Here is a 27457-nt window from a genome sequence, read left to right as displayed (position 1 = left end):
ACTGCCGGGGCGCTTGCTGTATCGTACACATGTGTTTGGCGTGGAAGCGTTCATTATGGCACGTCCGCTAGGTTCCTCTCCGCACACGGGCGTGGCGATGGCGAGTCGTTTTTGTTTGTAAAGGCAACGCGTCCGTGCAGCACGCTTAGCGGCTTCGCACAAAGGGGCAGCTTGAACAGCGGCGCAGCGCGTTTGGGTTATCGCTAGAGCTAACGAATCGAATATTTTTTTAATACAGTGAACTCCCGTTAAGACGAACTCTGTTAAGACGAATTCTCGCTTATGCCGAACAACAGAGAACTGTTTGTCTGGTTTCCCATAGACTCAATGGGAAAAAAATTCGCTTAAGACAAACCGCCCAACTGTACTCTTCTGTTAATTGCAGTTTTGGTGGAGCATTCAGGCGACCGAGAAAAAGCAAAAAAGCAAAAAAAAAACGCTTCCCGGAGCAAAGATGCGAAGCAAATAGCGATGCGGAGGGCGCGAGATAAATGCACGAAATTTCAAATATTCGCACACCCCTAGTTATCGCCCATAGGGAACCCAAGCTCAAGTTTGCGGCGCGATGACAGCGCCGCGCCGGGTGCACTGCGGCTCTGTCGGAAAGCTCTGAACCTTATGCGCGGCCGACTCAGCCCTTTTCACGGTAGCGGTAGCCCACGTGCGCACGCGTTCTTCTTTCGGTGCGGGTAACGGGGGGCCGTCAGCTCGGCACGTTGAACCGAGAGGCTTGCTGTGCGAAGCTGCGCATTTCGGCGATGGCAGAAGCGACCCCGCGGAAGCGCAAGCGAGGTCCGAAGTATTGCAGTTTAGTGGCCTGCCACAACAGTGCAGACAACTCCAAGGCACACGATTCACGTGTGAAAGTGTATCGGTTCTCGGGCGTGTTGCACAAGAAATAAAGGCGGCAAGCGTGGATAACCGACAGCGCTGTCTCGCCTTCTATTTTGGCTGTCTGAGTTCATCGCTTTCGTTCGTTCCGACTACCTGAATCGGTAAGTAACGCGGCGCATGCACGCAGCGACTACAGTAATGATTACTTGCTGTCTTCTCGCATTGTGAAAGTCCAGTTATGGTTGTAGGTGAAACAACTTTGTGTTTTGATTCCCCGTGCTCATGAGACCTACCCGTCGTTGCTGAACGTTCACATTCGTGTTATACCGTTAGCGTTGCGCGGTTGGTTGAATTCAACTGAACTCGGCACATTGTCAGAAGTTCGGCGCCTGCAATTCACGCGTCGGGAAGGCTGCTTTATCTCGCCGGTACGGACGTCCGTGCATTTTCAGCAAGCTTTGACATCGTTCTGCAGGTTTGCTTTGTTTTTGTCACTTTATTAGTGTGATATATATTGAAGCCGCTAAATACAACTGGCACTTAATACATGCTTTGCAATTCCAACCTAGAAGTAACCTTCTGTCACCTTCTGACTTTGTGCGATTTTGTAGGCGCGTTCGCGCAGCAGGTTTTATACGCCTGTCAAGTCGATATCATAAAAAGAGACTGCAAGCATGACACGAGAGCCGAAAAAACGAGGCGAGCAGTTCATCTTGCTTCACAGTGGTTAAAGCTCAGCTAGCTGCCTCGCGTCTTAATCGGCGGGTGATTCTCCAGCGGCACGGAGGACTTGACTCTAACCTTCCCAGAAAACGGGGCCATGGCCGTGTAATTTCTTTTTTTCGCACGCCGCAAACGTTTGTTCACGAAAGTACACGGCTGCTACTGTTAAGCATGCCATATCAAAACAACAATCATATGATTCGTAGTACACACCGCAGAACATCCACAGCGTGTACGGCTTCATTTCGGAGTGCACGTGGACCATTATTCATCTATAACACGACAGAATGAGACTTACCTCGAGGTATACGCCCTACACGGTGTAATCATGACTTGGGAAATGAATTTCGCTTTGAGTCGGGCGTCGTTGTCGTCGATCGTCTGCTCTTCACCGTTAACGTGATTGACGAGCCTTTCTCCTTTTATCAAGTTCGCTTTTCGGAAGTGCTTGTCCAGTTGTGAGATCTTTTTGAACCCGTACTGCAGGCGGTACATTGTGAGGCGCCGCGAGAGCTCTGCACGTGCAGAGAAGCGAGCAGCAACGCGGTGGAGAGAAGGGAAAACGCTCGCTGCTTACACTCCAGTTTCTCTTTTTCTGCCAGTGATGGCGCTGCCTGTCAGGAGCAGCAGCGCCGCTAAGCGTTGCTTGGGAAGCCTATTACAAAAAATACACGAAATTTCAAATATTCGCACACCCTTAGTTATCGCCCATTACATGCATGCAGTGCATATACAACTGCACTACGCCACATGCACTACCGAGCAGTTGGCTGAAGATGCTTATCATAAGTGGTGTTAGCGATTAAGCTGTACTCCCACGTTTGCCACCTGCCGCTATCCCGCCTGTGCACATTTCCGGTGCTTATCTGTAAAGACATCGCCGCAACTGGAGTGAAACCTGGCAAATGTCTATTAATTTCAAAAAGACTGTAGCCATGACCTTTTCAAATAAGAAGCTGCCTCTTAATTTTATATATACTAATGATGGTGTCAGTCTAGCTCGTGTCACGGATTTTAAATACCTTGGTGTAACTTTGACAACAAATTTAAAATGGCACACGCATGTCGAGACAATCTGCAACAAGGCTTTTCGAAAACTTTGGTATCTCTGACGTACGTTAAGCAACTTGACAAAAGAATGCTAATTGACAGCGTACAAGACCTTGGTCAGGCCTATACTCGAATATGCGTCGGTTGTTTGGTCACCTCACCACAAACATGACATAGCTACGCTACAATCTGTTAAAAAAAAAGCAACAAGGTTTATTTTTCGTCACTACGACTGGCGGTTCTCGCCTAGTTCGCATGCGCATGTTTTATCGCTGCAGCCTCTTGAACATCGGCGCACTTGTGATCGAATCATCCTCCTGCATAAGATAGTTCACACCGGCTTGAGTGTTCTAGCACCCATTTCTTTTGTTGCAGCTTCTGCACGCCGTACGCGACGATTCAATTCCCTAGATATTATGCCCTTTAGAGCTAGTCTTGATTGTTTTAAGTTTTCCTTTTTTCCGCGGACCGTGGATCTATGGAATGAGCTTGATGGGTCTCTGCGCAGACTCGATGCTCAGCAATTTGAAAAAGAGTTGCGAAATCATTTATTTTGTTAAACTGTATTTTTTTCCATTGTGTTGAACATCTGTATCCACTCCTGCTATGTCTCAATAACTGAGACAGAAGTATTTGTAAATAAATGCACCGTGACAGTGGCTCCTTCAGATTTTTTTTATTGGCTTCACCCCATTACACGGCATTGCGGCAAAGCTACCCTTCAAACGGCCGCAAACGGATCGGCTCGCGAACGCGCTGGTTCGAACTCACAGACGCGGCAGAGCTGGAGGCTGCAATTAATGCCGTTTCGGACCTGCAGTTTACGCAGAAAGTCCGAAAAATCGGATGCCGAAAAGCTTCAGCGTCCGAAATTTTGGACTTGCTTATACAATGACGTCTATGGGACATACAAGGGTGCCGAGAAAGCGTCCAAATTTTCAAGCATGTCCGAAAAATCGGCAGTTCACTGTATTTTGCTTTTTTTCATGCAACCCATTTATAAAAATTATCGGTTATGGTTATAACAATGGAATCTTCATGGCACTTGAATATACTGTTACAAGTGGGTTCGACTGTAGGTCTTCCGAAACAAAACTTTCGAAATGAAATCATATCAGCTTAATCAGCTTAAAGGAGTACTAAAAGGTCATTGTCAAAATTACTTTGTTGTGTTAAATGAAGGAGGACAGTTTCTTAACCATAAACACGCCTATCCACCACATATTACCGCTCAACACATTGTTTAGACCAATCAGGCGCCAGGTATCACCACACAACGCATTGGTAAGACCAATCAGAAAGCTGCACCATGCAGACTTCCCTTACAATGCACAATCTGTGCCAATGCACAATCTGTGCATGCCCCTCTCATTTAACTGTCACAGGCGCAGCAACAAGCAAACCAAGAAAACATTCTAATGAACACAAGGAAGAAAATATAAGTGACCTGCTGTTGAGATGCCTTGGATTCCAGATAGCTTTCCGAGAGAACAATAATAACCACTTCTGCCCGCAACACCTGCTTCCGAAACTCATACTTCCGATTGCTTTCCTTGTTTGACATGCTGTCACTGTCTGGAAGAAAAAGACAAATATATACATTTCCATGAACATACCAGTTTTCACAAGCAGTATTTGCAAAACCAACACATTTGAATAATTGTGTAAGCGTTTGCCTGTTGAGAAAGCTCATGGATTGCAATGACACCTTAGGTGGTGCAAAAACTCGACCTTCTTGCTCTATAACATTCCGAATGGATTACTGTAGTACCAAGAAGTTAATCAAGCACTGAATTTTGCAGCAGCATCGAGTAATTTTTTTCCAGTTATGGGATCAAAGTTTTGTATTCAGCTATACTTTTTAAAAGCAAGCCGTGCTCTTAATACTGTTTTGACCTGCTGCTTTTTAATGAGTCACGTACTAATGTTCTGTACAAAAGGAAAACAAAATTGCACAAAACGAAACATACAGCTGAATTTCATGTTTCAGTGTTGTGACATGCCATACCAGTAACTCAAGGCAATTTGAGTTTTGAGGGTTAATGGAAAAGAAGCCAGTGAATTTTTATAAAATGTGGCGAATGGAGGCTGACCATGTGAACAGTGCTGAATTTGTTGGTTATCTCAAACTACAATCACAGCTGCACGTATCTTTCAAATCTTCGTCTCTTACCCTCTCTATCACTGCTGGGGGAGCCTTTTGCACAATACAGACTTGTAAATACTAACTAGAAATAGTAGCCAGGACGTGCTATGTGCACAAGGTCGTTGAACTATTCCTCCAAATCTACTGATCAAACAAATAGTGCATTTATATGGTCTGCTATATTCTTTCTTCCCATAAATGATACGGGATCGACCTCAGCTGGGGTGGTCGCATGTCGATGGAGGCGAAATGCTAGAGGACCTTCTATTGTGTGATGTCTGTGCACGTTACAGACACACTTTTGAGGAATCGTGAAAAAAATAAAGTTTTCGTTTCCTCGGCATGCAGTGTTAATGCGTAACTAAAGCCTATTTCTGTCGCATACTGGAAGCACAAATATGCACATATAAAACGTTACACATTTGGCAACGCAAGTTGTAGCTGTATGACAGTATGATGTGCAATTATTCCATAGGAGGAGATTATAGAAAGAAAACAACTGTTTAATAAGACGGGACGGGCGAGACATCTACATGTGTGTCACTGGGGTAACATTGATAGCGTTGCCTACTAAGCATAAAAATTAATCGCAGCTCAACACGGAGTGCGAAGGCAGTCACTTGCCAACAGTGTCCATACTGCAAGAAAACTGGAAGGATGGAATTCGAAGCAATGGAGGCGGCCGTGGTTGCCCGTGCCCCATGCTTTGTGAATCTGATGTGCCTCGACTGTCCTGGGATCCGAACGCTGGCACGGAAGAGGGCAGGGGCGTGCTGGGTGTGATGGTGCCCCCGCTGCTGGGACTGGACGCACCACCGGCGCCCGACGGGCCCGAAGGCGTTCCCAGGCTATCCAACGAGCACCAGGCCTCGTAACAGTTGCGCTCAAGGAGACACTGCAGCCGACAACACTGGTACAAAAAAAAAAGGAAGGAGAGAATAATAACCGTTTGGGTTTTACGTCCCGAAACCAAAATATGATTATGAGGGATGCCACAGTGGAGGGCCTCGGAAATTTCGACCGCCTGCAGTTCTTTAACATGCAGGTAAATCTAAATACTACACAGGCCTCTCGCACTTCGCCTCCATCAAAATGCGACCGCTGCAGCCGGGATTCGATCCCGCACACTTTGGGCCAGCAGACGAGCACAGGAAAGACAAGAACACGCCTCAATTTGGCGAAACAGTTGAAGCTTTGACGTAACAAACACCGATATAGTCGTGAACTGCCATATTTAACTAAACAAATATATTTTTAAAAATTGAATGCCCACGCTTTACGTAAAAGGCTACATGCCTGCCAATTCGTGAACGTAAAAGTTACAAAGAAAGAAAAGCTCTGCTGACTGGATGACAAGGAGGGGTACTAGTACTGGCGTTCTTCTGACCTGCAGGGGCATATATATACCCTCACATCGATTTAAAAGCTTCTTACACCGGCTTACATACTCTAAGTATAGTAAATTTTAAAACGTAACATATTTTAGAGGTTATCACTTGCATTCTACCGAAAGTCCAATCCTGCTACTACTTAAAGTTGCTTCCACTTCCCCTTGAACCAAAAAGAATGACATTTGCATATGCCTTGTTTCAACTTTAAAAATATTGTGCACGTTAGTCGGATCATGACAAAGACGCTCATTTTTCATTATAATATGTGATATATACTATTCGAATTCGATTAGAAATTACTGGACCCAAATCACTATTCGCTTCGAACTTAAAGGGACACTAAAGGCAAATAACAATTTATGTTAGAGTGAAAGCTCAATGTATGACAACTTCTAAAACGGCAATATTATCAACAGCAGTGCCCTACTTACCGAGAAATTAACCTAAATGTATCACATGATGAGCGCCACGAGTGGGACATTTTCGGAGTGATCCCGATGACATATGAGAGTCTGCCTACAATAAATCACTAGTAATCAACTAGCAGCTATAAAAAAAGAACCTTCCATGCACCAAAAGACGTAATAAAATGCCGTTTGTTCGTTTCCATTTGATTCGTGAAAAAAAAGAACCTCTGTGGCGCTGCCATGGGGAGCGGCGCGCACGGTTCAAAGGTTCCGTTTTCGCCGAACTGTGCTCCGCCCGGAGCCCTACTTTGCTCACGCGGTCGCGTCTCAGTGGTAGTTTCGGGATTGCGTACTGCCACGTGTGTTTTGCGCGTTCGTGAAAGTCGCTCTGACAGAAAGTTCGACAAAATGCCGCATGCATGTGATGTTGCCCGATGCCCAAATGGCGCACACCGCCGCGCAGTAAAGGCGGGCAACGCTAGGCACGGCAGCAGTGTCGTGTGAACGACTGATTTAAGGAGGGTGATTTGAAGTGCGCTAACGCGATGCGGACCACTAAAACGTGATTTTATTTCAAAATAAGCACTTCCTTGGCATAAAAGTAGCACTACGAGGTTTCTGGACCGCTATTTCAACAATCAACGTCGACTTAATATTTGCCTTTAGTGTCCCTTTAAAATTTACTATTTGCATGAGCCTACTGGTTTACACTCCTAATGTCGGCTAATTTTGGCTGAATGATTGCTTACTATTGGCGAACGCCAGCTGGTGTTCGCAAAATGACAGTTATTGTTCACTGGTGTAGGCTACCCAATCTTAGCAACAAGATTCTTTTTTTTTTTTAATTAACTCAGCGATGCTCTCGCACATACACAGAAAACAACTCGAGTTGGTTCTGCATGAATTGGTTTTCTTTCATTTGCCTCAAGCACACACCTCCTGAAGGACACATATGAACTTCTCTGACAATGATTGAATACACTTTACAACATACAGCCCACAAGCAGTGGCAAACACGAAATAGCAAATAGCAACACGTCAATTTGTAGAAGAGAGCGGCGTTTCTTTTTTTTTCAGCAACACTGCTGTGGCTGATTTCACTTGCTCAAAGCAAGCCCTTTAGACATCCCTTTAACATGACGAGACCTACAATGAAAGTTTCGAAGTGCAACAAGCGAAACTTCGGAGTTTATTTTAGCATAGCTCAATTTCATCAACTTGTGAAAAATTCGGAAGAGTCGGGAAGCACATGACTGCTGTACAGCTTTATAGAGGAAGTGAAAGATACAAGACAATACTAGACGCACTGAAGGAAATACAGTAAAACCTCGGTGATACGATCATGGCTCGCACGAATTTCCGGGTGATATGAATTTTTCTGTGGTCCAGCCAAGGCCCATTATCCTGCAATGTCTTGGAGTACGGTTGTTGCGAACCGATTTGCACCCTGCGAAGTTTGATACGAACGTATTCTAGCGCACAGGTACGAACAGGTGCTGCCCGCGCTGCCGCGAAAGACCCGGCAGTCACGCGCGGGGGCGGGCATGCGCGCTGCGCGACCATCAACGGTGCGTCATTGCCTCCAAGAGAGTGCGTGCGAATCTTGGAGGCCTTTAGGCGCCTTCGCGTTTAGGTTACAGATGACATTGACGTCACGCTTTTTCTTTTTTTTTCCGACGCGTTGACTCGTGCTCCTGTGCTCAAGGCAGCAGCTTCTTTGTACTGAGTTAACATCTTTGTAACGTGTTAACATGCAAGCCATGTCCCCGCAATCAGACGTTCTATGAAACAAGACAAACTTGGGCTGCGGGTCCGTCATGAAGTCCCATTAAAGGTGGACGAAGACTCCAAGAGACGAAGCGAAGGGTCTTGGCGAAGGAGCTTGGCCTCTATCTGTTGTGGGCAAAGCGCTTCTTAAATCACTTTCGCCGCAGTACTCTGGTGTCCAGCAAAAAAGCGTAGTAAGATTAGGAAGGGGCTACTAGCGGTCATGGGGCACAACACATCTGGTTCATTAATTACACACGCGCGCATGCACCGTATATTTACGAGTACAAGTATGATCGATGACGTCTAAAAACTTTACTGGCTATCATTCAGAGCTGTTCATGACGTCACTGCAGCCCTTAAAAACACTAAATCAAAGCGTATGCCAACTTTCTTTTGCCGCATATTGATTTTCCATGTTTTCTGGTGATACGAATTTTGGATGATACGAATATGTTTGTGAACCCCGTGAGATTGGTATCACCGAGGTTTTACTGTATATTTGTTTGCTCAATGCTAAGAGTATGTATTCTGGAAGGGAAATGTTGAAAACTCGGCAAGAGAAACTTAAGATGACACATTCTTTCACAGTAGTTGGCGTCTGAAGCCCTGCAGATTACGTTTTCTTTCTTATTTTTTTTAACCATTTCTTATACAATTCATGCCAGCACTCACAAAGTCTTTGTCCTGGGGGTGAGCACTAATCACGATGAAAGGCCGACGATCTGGGCAAAGTAATGGCGTGGCGCTATCTGCTTGTGCAATGAGGGCCCGTGGCTGAAAACAAGAATAAGAAGCATGTTAGCACCAGCTAGCTAAGCTTTAGGTCTGAGGGACATACAAGGCCAGCTTTGATCTTAAGCCAGGCAGTGTCTCAACCCTGCAGTGAAATTTGAAACTCAAAGCCCTAACCAAGGAGAAGATAGTTAAGGAAGCTAAAGTGAACAAACTTTATCTGGAGAGTGAATTGCCTCAATGTCTTAAATGAAGATTAAGTAGGTCAGTGCATTTCTTAACACATTAGAAAGAAAACAACCACTTTTGTGACTGTTTAAGCAGAGCTATACGTGTAGACTATACATAAACTTCATAGCAGTGTTCACAAACTTAAAAAAATTAAAGCAAATGATATGAACTCCAGCTACCCTTCTTAGAGCCTAACCAGGCGAACGCTAAGAAAGCAGGTTCACTTGTTTCAAGCTCAACGTGGTCAGTTTTGCACTTTGCGTTAAAACACCCTACAATGTTTGTAATGAAAAGGTCGTTGGTTCGGTCCCCACAGTTGGCAAATTGCTTTTCAGTACACTTTCATTCCCCATTGCCTCAAAATTACACTTTAGCTAAAAATTTTACTGCACCCAATGCTCTCCGTGCTCGCCTCAGCCTCAACGTCTCTTGGCTTCAACAGTCATGTCAACCAAAAAACAGGCCCCTAGATCTATTCCCCCTTCTTTACTCCCTGCAATGTTAGTGTTTTAAAAACACCTCCAGGATTTATACTGTGCCAGAACATATGGTGCATATAGTCTTACTTTGTAAAAGTTGCCGCATTGTGCTGAAGCTGGAACCAGAATGATTTACTTTATCTTTAAGAGCAACCATGTGCCAAAAACAGCGCAAGTGAAGTTTTTTTCCAAACTCTCATCCTTCAGGCCATGTGTTTAAAAAAGAGATGCAATAGACTTACATTTACCGCAGTACTGAACGCCACTTGCTCCTTGCACTGCCTCAGGATGCTGTAGATATCATTGGCAACACGCTCTACAGAGCGGCTCTCCCAAGTTCGAACGCCTTCTTCTTCTTCATTGTCGCTTTCACGTGCACCTGGCAGTGTTTGAACGTAAGGAAGTGTTAGTCAACAACTGAGAATCTTGAGACGGCTGGAGAATTTTTCTGACAGCCAAGCATGTTGCCTGCCGATGACAGCAGCCTATCTGAGACAACGTAGAAGAAGGGGATCATTACTAGCTTCTTATGACGACAGCCCGACACTATACAGCATTGTCGTTAATGGCTACATGTTAATCATATGTACAACAAAGCTAGACATGTCTCTGCTAATAAGAACAAGCTCCTGTGTGGGCATTATTAGGATGAGCTTACTCTGTAACACAGAGCTCTTATAGACACAACTTCACTGTTCCAAAGAATTATTTGACAGGCCAAACTATACCCCTCGATTAGAAGTGTGGATATTTGGACATGTTGATACGGCTGCCACAGCAAAATATGTAGTGCAAATAAGCAAAGTGCAAAAAGAAGCTGCCTTTTTTCCTAGTGCACTTTGTTACACTAAGCTGATTTCCAATGGTATTTCTCTTATCCTGGTGGCTACCAGCCACATTCCATGATAATGACAAAGACTATTTGAGACAGTGAGGTGACAGCAATGTTGCACTAAAGATGACCCCTTTTGGAGCCACACTGGCATCCCAGAATCCCCTTCCTCTTGGCTCTCTAAAAAAACTACACAACATTCATAAAAAGAATTACTAACTTAAGACATATTGGTGGTCTAGTTGGCTAGTCATAATGGGAGTGAAACAAGGACGATACTGGAGAATAGATAAATTCCAGCATTCCTGAGTGTCCATCATCTAGTGAGCCTACCAGTACAGTAGATGGCAAACAGAACTGAGCGAATGGACGCATACCTTGTTGCACCTCGTGTGCTTTCCTCCAGTCAATGTACTGTATAGAAGCAAACTGAATGGCAAGATGGTTAGGAGGCCAAGACTTCATGAAGTTCACAGGAATGACAAATTTGCCAATGTAGTCAGCAAGCTTCACCTGAATAAACGAACATTTACATAGTGTTAGAGAAAGGGTTCACAAAGAAACCCTAGGCACGTCCACACTGCAGACAAGATCAACATCTTCCACATAAATTTTTTATATTGGCAAAACATAGCTGCATTTAACTTTTCTTTAGTCAGACTGTGGCAAGTTGCACAACTTCACTCTATGAGCTGAGAGGTGGTCATTATTGGAAAAAAAATCAAAAAGTATCATTTAACTAATCACCAAAATTTATGTAATCAACCTTTAGCACTTTCCTGTCTGCGCCTATACCCATAAATAGCTAAAGTGGATGCATGGGCATGTTGGTACGACATAGCGGAAAGAAAACGGTGCAAAAGATGGAGCAGTGGAAAAAAGGAGGACACAAACAACAGCGCTGTTCTTTGTGTCCTTTTTTTCTGGTGGGTTGTTTTCTTTCTGCCCATCAATAGCCCGCTATCGATGACTTCAAATTCGAATTTTCCAGGTCTCAAGCATGCCTGGACCACTAATGTCGTCCAGCATGTAATCAGAACACTGCTCTTGCCGTTTTGCTTGGTTCTGTTGTTGTTCCGCGGCGCGGGGTTTCTTAAAGGGGCATTGCAATGCTTTTCCAGCATGGTAAGAAAACGCTGCCAATCAGTAGTCGAGGCTACCGAGAACACGCAAGCCAAACATTATAGCGTAGCATGCGGCCTGAAATTTACAATTAATTCTCCAATTCAGCTAGAAATCGCTCCCTCTTCTCTCAACAAATGATGCCATAAACCAAAATTATCGCACCGTAAACACAAAGTCCACAGCCACTGGCTGAATTGAGCATCGTGAGCTGCATAGCTACCACGGCCGCCGCCATGTGCCCATGCGCGCGCACAATTACAACGAAAGCAAGCAAGGCGTTCGAAGAAAAAAAAAAACACAGTGCTCAAGGTCATGACGTGCACTGAGGAACGGATGCACCTTCTTGCCCCCTTGTCATCCTCCCCCCCTCCCGTGTAGCTTTCAGCGCGCTTGCTGGTAAGAAAAGGAAAGAGAAAGTACTTGAAGCATGAAATCTGCACTTTTATGCTGAAAAGCATACACGGAAAGTGCTCACCACATAAACCAGTGACAACACTACAAGAGCGTCCCTTGTGAAGATATTTGCAATGAAAACTTATGAAAATGACAGGAAACGAATACATTTAACTGATCTAGCCATATTAATTTTTTTAAAAATACATTCACGCAGAAACAATGATAGAAAACAAGATGTAAACAAACCCTCGCATCATCAGGAGGCGCGGTTCTTGGTGCCATTCTTAAATGGCTTCGATCGCTCATACACGCTCGCCACTGCAAGATTTTGCTCCTCAGAGTGTAGTATTGTTTAGTAATGAAACCACAAATCGTTTTATTGCTTGATTTACTCTAATATACCCCCTTAAAGCACTACCGAAGTCATCCACCGCAGTTCCCGACATGGTCTCAATGCCAAGCGTGGCAACTTCATCAAGACTGCACGTTTCAACGAAGTCCGGTGCACCTGCGCATAACATTTTCGATACTAGCAGCATCAGTAACCCCCAAGGCAACTTCGGATTGCCAGACTTCAGTAACACCAATATCGAAAGTAGGTCAAACCAGCTGAGAACGTAAGCAGGCGCTCTCCAGCAAGTGTCGCTTCCCTCCCCAGACCGTCTCACTGCTGCCCCGCGCTTATCTCGACATCTCCAGTGTGTTCTAAAGGTCAAAATTTTGATCTGCCACATTTCCACGTCACTTGCTGGTTACCACACAGGAAGTTTTATTTTTCGCGAGAGGGTGGCCAGTTGTTGACCTTCACGTCATACCATCGATCATTCTCCGGTGTGTTACAGCATGGTTCGCAAAAGTTGCTCATTTCTTCCTGTTGTGCACAGAATGCATATTCGGAATTTTTTCGTTATATATTTATAAAGATACATTGATGCTTCTCATGTGTCCTGCAGTTTTTGTGAACTTTTTGCGTAAATAATTTTTTAACATTATAATTAATAAGTATGTTTACCGATTCTAATACTGGTGGAAAGAAGATTCCTTCCTCTATCAATTGGTACTATACACTTTAGTATGCCACATGTTCTACTAATGGCATGAAAAATATTTACTGGACCACCCAAAATGGGCTACTTTTCCTTTGGAGAGGAAAGTGTCAATTGCTTTGTGGAAACATTTTACAGCTTATTCAGGGTTTATTCACTCGGGAACACATTCTGAAAATAGCACCAGTTTTGATAACTGCATTTTCAAAATGTTTAACAATATATCAATACTCCAGTTATACTGCGCTTCAATGTCTAAATCTTACAAAGGTGTATTGCTTAAATTGTTAACAAAGCAAGTATACCAACAACCTTGAGTAATTAGTAGGGGTCTGCGAATATTCGAAATTTCGAATATTTTTAGAATAGTGTTTGCTATTCGATTCGATTCGCACTGGAATTTTACTATTCGAACAATTCGAACTTCCCAAAGACAAATAAAGTCAACGTCCGATTGAAAGTGACCCCTTCAGATTTTCAATATGCTTCACCTCATTACACTCTCGTATTGCGGTAAAACTGCCTTTCAAGCTATGTTACGGTCAAACTTGGCCAAGAGACAACGCCCGATTAAAGCGGTCCCTAAATTTTCAATATGCTTCACCTTGTCACACCCCTGTATTGCGGCAAAGCTGCCTCTCAAGCTTCGCTACGGTCACAAATGTATTAACTCAAGAAAATGCTGGTCCCAACATGGAGATGAAAGATGTTGCAGAGGTGGCAGCTCAATTAATGCTGTTTTGGACCTGACATTTGGGCAGGAAGTCCGAAAAATTGGACGTCAAAGCTTTTTAGCATCCAAAATTTCAGATGTTCTTATATATCGACGTCTACGAGGCAGATTTGGAACTCCGGACTTGAAGGGAGCACACCCTTGTCCACCACATCAGTTGGGCTTCCAGAGAAGTTGGAAGAGGAGGAGAGGCTGAGGAAATGGCATCTTTGCCTATCACGTGTAAAGTGTTGTCGGCAACACTTAGGTTGCACCAAATCATAAATACAATACAAATACAAACATAAATACAATTCGGCCTCTACATTGCCGCATTCTTGATAGGACAACTATGAAACACCACCCCACCAGCGCTTCATCAACCTAGCGAAAAGAAACACTTTCATGTTGCTATCTCATAAGAATATGCTTAGGAATCCTCTCCAACTTTTTTTTCTGCAATTTTGCTTCGAAGTATTAGAAAAATATTCTAGAAATATTCGAGAAATATTTTTCAAATATTCAATTCGATTTGCACTCACACTTCAATATTCGAATTCGCTTCGTACCCAAATTTTTCCTATTTGCACAGCTCTAGTAATTAGTCAAAAATCTATCAGTGAAATTTTGCTGATTTGTCATGTTAACAAAATTCAGTTTGATTTCTTGAACAAGTAATGCCTGCCAACTCCATGTATATTGCGCAAGAAGCATACCTATCCCAACTGCCACAGGCGAACATACCGTTAGAGCTATAAAATTCAAAAAATAAATCACCTGGTGCATAACAAAGTAGTAGTACACACAGTAATGACCTTCAGCTGTAACAATTCATCAATTACATTATTCTAAACTAGTTTACAGAGGTACCTGCTATCAGTGCAGAAACATCTCCCACACATTAAGAAAAAAAAGGGGGCCAAAACAGGGTAAAACCAAGATCTTCAATAAGGCATTATATAGTCAGTCAAGTAATCTACCACATGCAGTGTCACATGCAGTAAAGAACTAGAACACGAGAAGACTTCAGGGGAACATGGAGGGCTGAAGCAATGAATATAGTTGAACAGAGAATGCCACTGGAGGCATTGTTTGGACAAGAGGACTTGCCTTCATAAGGGTGACCCTGATGAATGCCCTGAAAACAAACCATTTTAGAGCATATCTGTTATGCTTGAAGTTTGCCGTGTGTCATAGATAGAAATTATCATCATGCACTGGCACGTGCTCTCTTTGTTCTCCTCTTCATCTAGAAGAGGAGAACAAATAGACAGGTGTGAGAGTAAAAGCCAAGCCAAGCCAAAACCAGCTAGGTGCCCACCAGCTCTGCTGTGACCCAGCCTTGCACGACTTAGTGCAAGCTGCGGTAATTTTTTTCATCACTGTAGTAAAGAAGGAAAGCATGTTAGAAACAGATGAAAGTACCCTATACCACCAAACTTGCAAGCTAACAGATGTGAACAACTTAACCAACAGAGGAGCAAGCAAGTTTGAGGAAAAGCAAACTGCATTTCACCGCTGAACAGAAAAAGAAGTTAGAAAAGAGAAATAAATTAACACGATCACATACCTCTTTGTTGGTATACGTGGTGTTTCCATATCTCGCAGTAACCAAGGGAACAAATATTGTACAGTTCTGAATGGCGTCATTCAGTTTGTTCTGCCAGTCATCACCGGGTACAATGTCATCTTGGTCCTTTCAAAGAGATATTATTGGAATGATTGTTATTGAGCTGTGCAAACAGATAACAATTATCCTGATCACCTGGTGCCACACATTTGACACAAATTACTAACAGCTTGTAGATATCCAAGTTCAGTCTTTTGAAATATTGCAAAGGAAACTACAGCAGCGATGCTAGCTACTATACCACACTAGCTCTTTTAATGGGGTACGAAATCAATTGCTGTAAATTACATGAGAGTATAATCTGTAACGGATTATTCAGATATCAACCTGCTTTTATTATTATGTTTGTATAACAAAGATTAAAGAAGGCATTCTGAGAACCAGTTCTCTTAAACGGACACTAAAGAGAAAAATTATTTCACCAGCATTAGTAAATTACCCCATCAGTAAAAAGCCAAGACATGATTATGAGGCATACTGTAATGGAGTACTCCCCTAATTTATTTCAACTACCTGGGGCTTTTTCAAATGCAGTTCAATCTAAGTACACAGGCGTTCTCACATTTTTGCCCCCCATCAATATGTGGCTGCCATGGTCGGGAACCAAACCCATGCCCTATTGCTTAGCAGCGCAGCAACATAGCCGCTAGGCCACTACCACGAGTCGATGCTAAACGTAGCTACTGCAAGAAAAAATGAAGCATAACTGCATGTGGTTCATCAAAAATGTAAAACTGAAACAAGAAAATTAACACATGCAATGTTACATAAAACAAAAAGAACAAAAGCTATCGTGCAAGTTGATCAGACCTGCACGATAGCTGCTGCTGTGGAAAATATGCCGAGTGTAAAGTTTCACCAAGCGAAAGTGTGCAGTGAAAATATAGTGTGAATCACTGCTGACTACTTTCCAAGCCAAGCGGCAGCTAGGACATGGTATAATTTTCATGACTTTAGAAGGGGGCTGTACTAAGTGTCTCCAACTCTCTCGTGTTGGCGAGTTGTACGGTTTACAGACCCGCTAGCTGTAAGGTAAATAAAAAAAACATTTAAAAAGACCCTGAGAATCATGAAATGGAAAATATGCACACTAGTTTGCATTCATGCAGAATTAATTAAAAAAAAAAGGCTGTCAGCACCAGTGAAGTGGCATCTCCTTGTCTAAGTGATCAAAACGTCAAACATGCGCAATGTTTACCATTCATTGTTTCTTTCTGCAATGATAATCACACCTAACAGCTCCTCTAGAGTTTCCTCTCATATTAGTACTCAAGATGACTCATTGCGAGCTCGAAAGTCTTGAAGCAAGATAGTGTACATCGTTCACAGCAGTTTCTTTGTGCCTGGTGGCAATAGCCACCCCATTTACCCAGACTGTTTCCCATCTAAATTGTAGTTCCTGCAATTCAACATGTTCGAGGTTGTCCGATTCAACTTTACTTGCATAAATCTAAAACTTGCGATACAGTGTCATCTTTTTTTGTCTCGCTGCTCAAGCCATAATTCTTTGTTGGTACGAAAAGTAATCCAATAACTGTAGTTTTTTATTTCACAAATTGAAGCTTACGACTGTTGAAAAAAAAAACGCAATCTGAGTTTGGAAAGAACCAGGAGCGTCGGCAGGATTTTGTCTTGGGGGGTGCAAAGCAGTGTTGCATAGCGGCTGGGGGAGGGGGAGAGTACTGGTGTAGCTTGGGTTGGGGCAAGTGCTGGTGTGGCTTGAGGGGGGCAAGTGCCCCCTTTTCACCCCCCTGCCGACGCCCGTGGAAAGATCCCACAAAGGCGATGAAGTGCATTTCATCGAGTTGTTTTTATGGCCCCGAAAATTTTCGTAGACTCAAGGGCATGCAAGGTTTTCAGGAAGGTCTTTGAAACTTGCAGCGCAGCATCCTTTGCACAATCAAGCAAACAGAATTTCAACACAGATGAAACACAAACTAAAACACATGTTTAAGCAATGCTTTTATGACATACCAAAAAAACTTGCGCTCCCAAAACCTCCAGCTGCGCTTTGAGCTTCCTCGCATGTTCATCAGCTTCGCTACGTGCGTAACTTATCACAATGTCCTTCTTTGAGACCTCCTGTATTGTGAAGCCAGTACTGCAAGTCGAAAGTAGCGTGAGAAAAAAACGTCAATACAGCAGGAAATAGATGGCCGGCGAGGAAAAGATGTTTTACTATATAAGCGTAAATATACCTGTGCTTCTTGCGCTTTCTACAGTCCTTGCCCCGTAAGTGAAGTGGCGTGGTGACCTTGTTCTGTGGCAGCTGAATTGTTACGACGCCTTGACAAATCACATCCCAAGCAAAGAGCACCGGCTCCTGGTTACTGAGCACAGGCCAGCCATTCCTGTCGCAGAAGGCGAACTCTCCATCTAGAAGCTACGTTGACATGAAAACAAAAAGGAAGAACATTCCAGCATCAGCTGAAAAAGTACCACAGAAACAACAGTGGCGCAAGACCACAAATCAACACTTGCCTGTTCGTTTATCTCGGAACGCAGATCTGTTACACTGAGGTTCCGATCAGCAAAGACAAAGCCAATAACAGACCCGCCAGCTTTCTTAATTCCGATCCGCCATCGATCTGAAACAGAGGAGTAGAATATATGCGACGTCTAGTACAAATGCCGATCGTCTTAAGTTGTGCCATGATAGCAACGCATGTACTTACCAAAGTTCCTCGTAATAAACAGAGCGTTGGTACCCTTCAAAACATCGACGGCGTTTATGTGCTCTTCTTGATGCTTCAACACGGGAATCCTAAAGGAAGACAAGCTTTTTTCACTGACTCTCAAACTGAAGCGCCGAGTTCTTCGCCGGCAATTGCTTTGTGATGGCGCAAGAACGATGCACAATTTAAGCATTCACGAGAAACTTAATTTTCCTCCCTTAATTTAACTACAATGTAAGCGCATGTGTGGAAGGGTGATGCATACGCACCTTTCTTGAGTCAGGAACAGAAAGTCGCGGTGGAATGTTGGTAGCTCATGGCCCATAAGTTCCCTTACATCTTTGAGATTCACGTTCACGTCGGGCAACCTAATCACACCCAGGACATCGCTTTTCTGGTTAGATTGATTTATGTCAGCTTCCCCAATCACGTGAACTCCAACCAGAAGGGAGCTCATGATCTGAAAGAAAAAAAAAACGCCCGCGATCACCAACTTTTTTTACGATAAGCCCACGACTGTGTCCATTAGTTAGCGCGGGCCGCTAAACCGGAACCTGCTTTATCACATATCGAGAACGGACAAAGTTAACTTTGATTCACGAGTGTCGGTCCAATATTGCATTATCGCGCGCAAAGCTTCGAGAGAACCGAGTCAATAGGCGGTAAAGAACGTGTAAGATGCGCGTAACGTCGATTTATAGGAGCTCTCACCGGGTCAAATGGTCCTCCTCGGTGTCCAGGGTTATCGTGGCGGGCTCGTTACGAGCACCAGCTTGGGCTAACAGCGCACACAAGTGATTGCGGGCACACCGGGCTGCCAAACACCGGCAACACGCGCTCGGCATACCACGGACGATCACTCTCGTGCGTGCGTGCGGGTTCAGGAAAACGCTAACCTGTGACGTCACGCTTGTAAACACGCCAACGTTGCCAGCCCCAGGGCGGCGAGAGAGGCGACACGTTCAGGATTTCAGCCGATTTCAGCCAATAGAGGCATTGTTTCTCCATCAGCAACGGGCGCATGCGCACGCGCGGTGACAAGGGCCTTCGCGTAGTGTACTTACCCTCCCCAGCGGCCTCCGTACAGGTTTTCCCACCGGATTTTCCCGGACGTCTCAGGCCCGTTCCACTCTGAGCACGCCAAACATCCCTTTCATCAGTTGAACCAGCCTCTGGCAACCGACGGTTTGGCGCACTCGCACGTATCCCACAAAGCACCAAGACAAAACGTGCAGAGAAATGTTTTATTTTCTGCTACAGTCAAATACGAAAGGAAGGGTACCACACACACACACACACGCACACACATCGCTCTGCACTCAACTGCTTCAAATATAAACTGTACAAAGCCGCCAAGCTTGAGGACACGAATGTGACATGCTCCTGCAAAAAAAACGCGGCTAAGGAAAAGTGAACCGTAACAAACTGTTCACACGGTTGGCTAGCACCGAATGTGGCTGTGTTCAGTAGCAGCACGCAAAAATGGCACAAAAAAGTGCGGCACTGAATTGGTAAAAAACAGCTCTTCTTGCTGAAGGCACGTAGCAATAATAATCTCATATAAGCTTTTAGAAAAGAGAAGGCATATCAAAGGCTGCTCTTTGCAAAATCATTTGCTGGATGGAAGAATCCACACAATGTAATGCTCAAGCGTAGTTTGTTTTCTCTGCATAGCACCTCTGATAAACAGCAAAAAGGAGCGGGTATGTGTGCGCAACAACAATGAAGTTAAACTGAAGGCATGCTTTTCTTGTGCCCTCAATCACATTCATGGAAGAAGATTAAAGAAAAACTTTGCGAAGACAGGCCACGCTACAAGGCTGCTCGGGAATCTGGAAACATTTACAAATGATAAGAAACTAAAAGAAAGGCAAGGTCACGCACATTTCTCCCGCATCTTGGTGTGTAAATGTACGCTACACACAAAATGTGTACGACGTGTGCTACATATATATCCATTGTGCTCAGCACCAGCACAGTGAATGACTATACATACGAAAGAACACCTCCGACCACATTAGCACATATGGCAACAACGACCAGCATGCAACAACACTTGCCTTACTAATGCAAACTTGCTACACAGTGTGAAAAGTACACGAGAGCAGTATCAACGCGCTATCGTTAAAAAGTTAAAATGCTACATTGCAACGGAAAAAAAAATGCAAATGTTTATGTGCTATATTACATGCATAAACTTTTTTTTTCTTGTCACAAATGAACAACTGTAGATCTTGTTCAAACATATTGCAGCAAAGAAATCTGACAAAAAACTGTATAATACAACAATAATGCAGCATTCAAGAGTAAGACTTATTGCATCAACCTTCACTTTGTATAACAATGGAACCAAGAACACACACAAACCGAAATGCTCAGTACAATTGCTCAAAGCAGCTCAATCAAAGAGGCGAGGAAAAAATGCCAATGTGAAAGCTGCTGTTGCTGAAATTGGGCCTAAAGCCGAAAATTGTAGTGGCACCCTCGGAGAACATCCACGACAACACATACCCAAAAGTGCGACCCCGATAAAAACTGTGCAGTAAAATATCTGTTGGCAAGGAACAAAACTGTAGCAAAAGCTTGTGCATGTAAAATGAGTCAGGAAATGCGTCAACACACTGCTGTAGGCAGGTCACTTGATGTATGCAAAGCAATGGCCAAAGCCAGGCACCAGATAGCCAGAGTGTGCGTTATGTTTGTGAAAGCCAGCCTTGTCAATTATGTCGAGACCTTGTCAAGCTTGCAGCAATGCCTGAACAGAATAACGGCAAGAATCAATTATTTCTCTGATTAACAGCTTTTTCAACGTATGCCCGCCCACCAATTTGACTAATAATCAATGTTAAAACACACACATTCATTTCACTTCGATGCTAATCACCAGCACTACTGGAGTCGAGAGCTTGTCAGTAGTAAAACGGTAAAATTCAAGAAGTGACTTGAGTTTGTTTTTTTCCAGATGCCTTGCAACGTCTACCTCAGCTCCCCAATCCGGCTATTAATGAATGCTGAAGCACGCAGAGTAACTTTGTTCAATACTAGTCTTTACTATGCAAGAGTTATGAACACTGTTTGCGCAGAAGCATGGAACAGAAAATTGAGAGTACACCGTGCAAGCAAAGCAGGCGTTCACCTCGAAAACAAGGCAAAGTGCCAATCAGATCAGATGCTTCCAGAAAAAAAAAATGGCAACAATATTTACTAAGGACCAAGCTTGTTTTCCAAACGCACTAAACCCAAGGATGGTTACGAAAGAGGAAAATTTTCGACAGGCCTCGCTTCTCCATCCACTACCAAGAGTTTAAAGCCCAGATGCAATGGTAGCAGCAAGAGACGCCTACAGCTAAAGTCACAGCCCTAAAAATCAAGTTCACAGTAAAAGTGCCCGGGTGTAGCAAAAGGGAGAGGTATACAATAGAACCTCACAAAAAAGAAAAAAGAACGAGCAATCCTATCTGCTTTCACAACATAAAGAAAGACACGATAACAAAACTATCTGCTACTGTCACTGAACATGACAACAGTCGCTTGATCCTACGATGTTCTAAAGTAATGTGCCACAGACCTATGTTTTTTACTTCAAACGCATGCTACCAGTGATGTGCACTAGAACCGTAAACATGTTGCTGTCTGGAACAGGAGCAATATTCCTTGGCTGCCACATTCAGGAATACTGCTGCTTTCGGTATTCTTCCAATGGATAAGTCGGTAAACAGAACATGCCTCCTGGCTCCTATGACACACATTCACGCTGTTTGCTACGTCAAGCAAAAGTGAAATCCCAGAAGTTGATTAATCGAAGCCATTGCCGCTGCCGCATTCATTATATCTTGCAACCTTGAACCAGCACTCTCACGCGCCAATCCACTAGCACCTGTAGCAGTTCCCAAACATCAGCTTTGTTGCAATGAAGAACTCTCAAGTGGTCAAGCATATGAAACATATTGCGGTGAAGAACATAACAAGAAAGGAAAGGGGACGCTGTCACTGGAAGTACGTGTTCTATAAACATACACGCATGAACCCATAGTGTCCTGTCACTGTGCAAGAACTGGTACACCTGAAATTGGCTCTGGTCTTCAGAGCTATTTCGGAGGTGGCTGTGGCAATTTGACCCTCAAGGCAGTAAAAAGGCATGCATTTGTTTATCACATTACCCGACTTTTAAAAAAATTTCCTGATCACAGGGGAGTTTGAATTTGAAATACGGAACATTAGCTGTAAATGGTGCCCCATCACTTTAACAGCCACAAAAGAGCAAAATCCTACTGCAGCAACAAACATGTTCCTGCATTTGAAGGGCTGTAGACCGCTGTGGTCCACTTGTTGAAACAAAGCAGTGTTGCCCAGACATACAGTAATGCTTTTTTTCAAAGCTATCTCAATTTAAAAACTGGCAGCTTTCTAGAACCAATTGAAGAGAACACCAGTGTTAAAAGGCGTACTCGAATAAGCAACCTTTTTTCCTTGTTCCTGCATATTCAAGAAGCATAGCTCGCATGACAGTATTAGGAGCTCCAATGGTGGTGGTATACACAGAAAGCTCTGTGGACACCTAACATCTGCGTCACGACTAATCATCTAATCCAAACCTGCTCGCCATTAGCCTTTACCCTTGAAGGCGGGATTATCAGTTTGGCATAACTATGACCAGTAGTAGACAGGGGTGAGTGAAAATAATCTAAGCAAACTTTTTCACACCTGTACTCAAGTGAATTTTCCAAAGGAGAAATTTCAACACAATTACTTTCGGTGATGCTTCGCATATCCCGGCTTACTTTAGCAACGGGCTCCCATTTACATCGCAATCTTTCTGCCACTCATTTTGTCCACGCACTCAGCTGCTACTTGATACAAGATAGACGTCAACAGAAAAGTCTGCCTGGGTGCACAAATTTCTTTCTCTATTGTCCAATCTACTAAAACTTATGCCACTGAAAAAATCACTTCTTTTGGAGTGTGGGTCCTGGCTGCTAAATGTCTCAGAAATGGCTTCCACTCAGGCACCCTGAACAATGCTATTTGCGAAGTTGCAAACAATTTCAGCACAGCAACAACAATAGCAGCGTGACAAAACAAAGTAACCTTCACGGTTATGAGGGCTTCCTTGATTTTTTTTCTTTTTTCGCTTTGCACTCTGAACTGCACAAAGAGAGGATAAAAATCATTGGTCGATGTAGAACCTCCCTAAAATGCAGACACAGGTGAGCATAGATGTCCATGGCAGGCAGGTTTAAAAGAAAAAGAGAAGCTTGCAATACAAAAAAGGATGCAACTGTGAGGGTTACATAAACAGAACAGAGTGCCCAGAAGTTGTCCGTGGGCAGCACTCGGGGTTTTTAGGCCTGCAAGAGGGCAACGAAACCAATTCCACAAAGCCAAAAGTTGGCCTCCACGATACCACCAAGAAACGTGGCATACAAATATTGTGTACCAAGTGTACACAATGCATAATTGTGGCTATAGTGGGCAACAAAACCGAAACAGACCAATTAAAACTCTGCACTAAGATCAAGGAAAGCCCATGGTGACAATATGTGGGTAGCAGCAGCATACAACTACTCGAACAAAAAAAAGATATATGTATAGTATATACAGGGGAGGGGCAGGGAGGAGTGGGGGTAATAAGTGGAAAATATGTGACAGACGTGCAATTTCTAACATTGTTTCTTCCACACCATTTTTACGCACCTTTTTAAAATTCACACTCACATAATTACAAGCAGCATCTATCAAAAGTCGACAATAAGCTGGTGCAAAAAAAAAAATGCAATAATGGTGTGACGGGGAGTGCGTAATCCTTAGCACCTTTACACTCTTACACATGGAAACGGTAGTACAGAATCCCATCCTTGTGTTCCTTGTATCTTGTGCAGATTCTTCACACACATTGCTTGTTAACAAACAAGCAATGCTGGAGACGCATGGTTCAGCACGGCATTTGATACGACGTGCGGGATTCTTGGGAACACCGCTACTCCCAACCTTTAGAACCAGCCCGAAACTTGTTGGATGCGGCTGTCAATACCAGTTGCACAGTTGCATGCAAAACCGTACCACGCGTCCCACTCATGAACCTCACCATGTGAAGGTCGCGTAATCATTTACCTAATCTTAGGTTATAAAACTTTGCTCGGTGCTTCGAGAAAATAAATGGTGTTCGTGGGGCAGCCTCTCAACTTGTCAAAGCTGAAAGTGTCTAACCACGCCTCCTAAAGGCGGTTCACATGTACCATCTTTCACAGGGCACAATCAAAGCGCATCTCACATGAAACTGTTTCCCGTTTTAAATTATAAAGCAGGAGAGAGAATGCTCCATGAATAGCTACCTTTCCTGTGCTAATCGCAACAACAGGCCGCAACAGACTATCCAGCGCTCGTCTTACCAGCACGCACCTAAGACAAAGTCGAAAGCGTTCGCAATTATGGCACTCCCGCTACTCTTTCATCCTTGTCCTCTTTCAATAAACGTTGCTATGCTTTGCACGTGTACTCCGGTCTCTTCTTGGTTTTGTCTGTGTCCCGTCGTTAATCCGTTAGCACAAGAACGACGGAACATCCACCAAACTGCCGTTTTTCGCAGCTTCACATATGTACCGGTGTATGTGCCAATATACTACCACACAGAGAACAATCCTTCAAGGCTCTTCGCATACGTAAAAGAAAAAAAATCCACGTAACACATATGTGCACTCAATCAATAGCAGATGTGACACGAGTCCCCGCGCAGTGGTGAAACCCCCGCGAACTGCGCCTGTCGCTCGGCCTGCGTGTGTTGAGTGCCATGCGTTTGTATAACGCACGAGGGAGCTTGCGAAAAGAACAAAAATTGTCACGGTGGAGCCGAGGGAACCACACCACCACAGACAGGCATCTTGCTTTACGCTCACACTAGCACCCCGAGAGAATGGCACCGACCTGGAGCCAAGTGGCGCAACCAGAGGACACAGTTTCCAGCATACGTGCTGTGCAGCCAACTCCAAAAAACAACACGACACAAAGCATGCCAGAAGAAGAAACGAGACAAGGCGTCGCTCGTGGGAGATGCGTAGGTTCTTGAGACTGCTTGTAAAACATGGAGGGTGGGAGGGGATCTGTGAATGGCAGGGACCAGGTGACGAAAGGGAGTACTGCCGGTAGAAAAAACAAACGAGAAGGGGTCTTGTCACGAAACTGACGAGATGGGGTTGTGCGGTGAGCCCATTTGCGTGAGAACCTTGTCAAGCCATTGCAAGGGCCCGGAAAGGTGCACTTCAATCCAGCATGGTGTCGAGGTCACATCCTGGCGGTGGTACTCGGCACCCCAGCCCTTGACAAAGCTCATGCGGATTATGCACATTTTGGTCAGCTCGTACACGGCTTCGAAGCCATTGTTGACGGCCATGGTCAGCAGTTCGGCGAACTCCTGCACAAGAAGAGTGAGGCAAAAGAAAAGACAGTTGTTATGAATCTATGGCTCATTTCACCTAGCTGAGTTCACAGAGCCCAACATGACAAATGCAAGTACTCGGAGCAACAGTACAGTGCTCCGGATTAAGTACCGGTGCACATACAAATTTAAGTGAGTAAGTACTCACGCAATTTGCCATTGTCGGAACAAGACCATTGCAGAGAGCTATCCAACCCATAAAGTTCCCAGCAGCACAACATCACAAGGATGGAAGATGTTTTAGAATGCGAGGGACAGGTGGCAAGACTGCCAAAGAATTCAGTAACAGCTTGACTTGACGTAATAGACTTTGACAGTGCCTACCGTAAAAACGGAATACAGTAGACTCTCATTAAACGGAACCTGAAGGGACCAGGAAGATGTGTTCCATTTAACAGAAGTTCCATTTACTGAGAGGTGAACAGGGGTGCAGAATACAAGTACGAAACCAGTCTTGTCAGACGCACTTGTTCCACTTAAGCAGCAGTTCCGTTTAAAAGATTTCCGTTTACTGAGAGTCTACTGTATAGGTAGAATTTTTTTTTCAAAAAACAGCCCCTAAAATGTCGACCCCCTCTTATATACCGGTCATTGGCAGAAAAACTTCGCAAGTCTGGCCACTATGGGCAACTGAAGTCAACCGCCTCCACCACCATCACAATCATCGGCATCGCTTTGTTTATCACCAGCCTTGTACTGTGGGCGATCTCATTTTGCGTTTTTGTTGTTGTCTTGTGAATCTATTTGGGCTCCAAGGTGCTTTTTTTTTTCTTGTTCTCGACCAGTGGCCGACGACAGTTCACCGTAGCATTCATGAAAACAGTGATCGAGTTCGCGAAGGCACGAAGAAATCTGGTCTGAAGTGTGTGAAAAGTGTGTTGGGACGCTAGCGCACGTGAACGCGAGCGGGAGCCGTTAGTCACAAACAATAACTGAAAGTATTGTTGCACGGGTGTTCTCGCTTTTCCAATCTCGCCGGATACTGTTTTTTTGTTGCTTCCTGCGATGCCGGCAGCTCTAGTTACAGCGGCTATGATCAGCGGGCAGATCAAGTGCACCACAGAAGCATTCGCTACCGGTGGACGCTGAAGGATCACATCACGACACACAGCGTTCAGAAGAAAACTGTTTCGGTACCAGACCGCAGTGTATCTAGAGGTGGATATGAAGGTTGCACAGTTTAACAGGAAGCCGCACTTGCGTCGTGATTGCTACCGGTGACCTCTAAGTGCATCCAAATTAAGGCTGTCAAGACGGTTGTGACGTTTTACGAAGGAAATGCTTGAGCCCATCTTTTGGCTTTCTGCCATGTGGAACTTACGTGCAAATAAATGGCATTTTCACTGTGCACCATTTCAAATTGCATTTGTTACACGGTAAAGGTGTGCGCCTTCTGATACTTTGGCTATTGCACATACTTTTTTTTTCGATTTTCAGTAGTTAGTAGAGGGGGGTTCGACCTATATTCCGGTCCGACCTATATTCCGGTATTTACAGTATATGGGTTCAAGGTAATTGTTTATAAGAACTACACTGCGCTATAAAGAAAGCCAACACTTAAACCAGCAAGTTTACAAAACTTCTCTGTGCTGAATCTGCCCAAATAGCATGACATACATAATCCAAACAAGACGAAAAACACGGAAACTGAAAGCGATCATAAACTGTTGAACGAGGAACTTCGTTGGAGCTAATGTTTCGACAAGGGAAGATTGGCTCCAGCGTCTGCTCCTTGTCAACAAGGGCATTGGCCCTTGTCGAAACATTGGCTACAGTGAAATTTCATGTTTAAAGATTCCTAATCATGACATATATATATAATAAAATCCTGGATGTCACACTGACA

General features: G+C 44.1%; 2 protein-coding genes across 7 annotated transcripts in view; both read right to left on the bottom strand.

Annotated features, from left to right (window-relative positions):
• The window catches only part of LOC119383006 (uncharacterized), a 39600-nt gene extending 20524 nt beyond the window's left edge, over nt 1-19076 (bottom strand). For both annotated transcript variants that reach the window (XM_049412379.1, XM_049412381.1), the window contains exons 1-12: nt 18891-19076; nt 18449-18639; nt 18180-18268; nt 17986-18092; nt 17703-17887; nt 17479-17605; nt 15445-15570; nt 10973-11108; nt 10006-10142; nt 8994-9095; nt 5374-5663; nt 4055-4178 (exon numbers count right to left, since the gene is read on the bottom strand). In XM_049412379.1, the coding sequence (XP_049268336.1) occupies nt 4055-4178; nt 5374-5663; nt 8994-9095; nt 10006-10142; nt 10973-11108; nt 15445-15570; nt 17479-17605; nt 17703-17887; nt 17986-18092; nt 18180-18268; nt 18449-18636 (1611 nt within the window). In that variant the 5' untranslated portion in view covers nt 18637-18639; nt 18891-19076. The remainder of the gene's footprint in view (nt 1-4054; nt 4179-5373; nt 5664-8993; nt 9096-10005; nt 10143-10972; nt 11109-15444; nt 15571-17478; nt 17606-17702; nt 17888-17985; nt 18093-18179; nt 18269-18448; nt 18640-18890) is intronic.
• A 345-nt stretch (nt 19077-19421) lies between these two features.
• LOC119383004 (protein mothers against dpp) overlaps nt 19422-27457 on the bottom strand; it is a 32153-nt gene continuing 24117 nt past the window's right edge. For all 5 annotated transcript variants that reach the window (XM_049412376.1, XM_037650958.2, XM_037650959.2 and 2 more), the window contains exon 8: nt 19422-25587. In XM_049412376.1, the coding sequence (XP_049268333.1) occupies nt 25348-25587 (240 nt within the window). In that variant the 3' untranslated portion in view covers nt 19422-25347. The remainder of the gene's footprint in view (nt 25588-27457) is intronic.

The sequence above is a fragment of the Rhipicephalus sanguineus genome, chromosome 2 (assembly GCF_013339695.2).
Source record: "Rhipicephalus sanguineus isolate Rsan-2018 chromosome 2, BIME_Rsan_1.4, whole genome shotgun sequence".
Lineage (NCBI taxonomy): Eukaryota > Metazoa > Arthropoda > Arachnida > Ixodida > Ixodidae > Rhipicephalus > Rhipicephalus sanguineus.
Note: the sequence above shows the minus strand (reverse complement) of the source record. Positions and strands in the feature narration are given on the sequence as shown.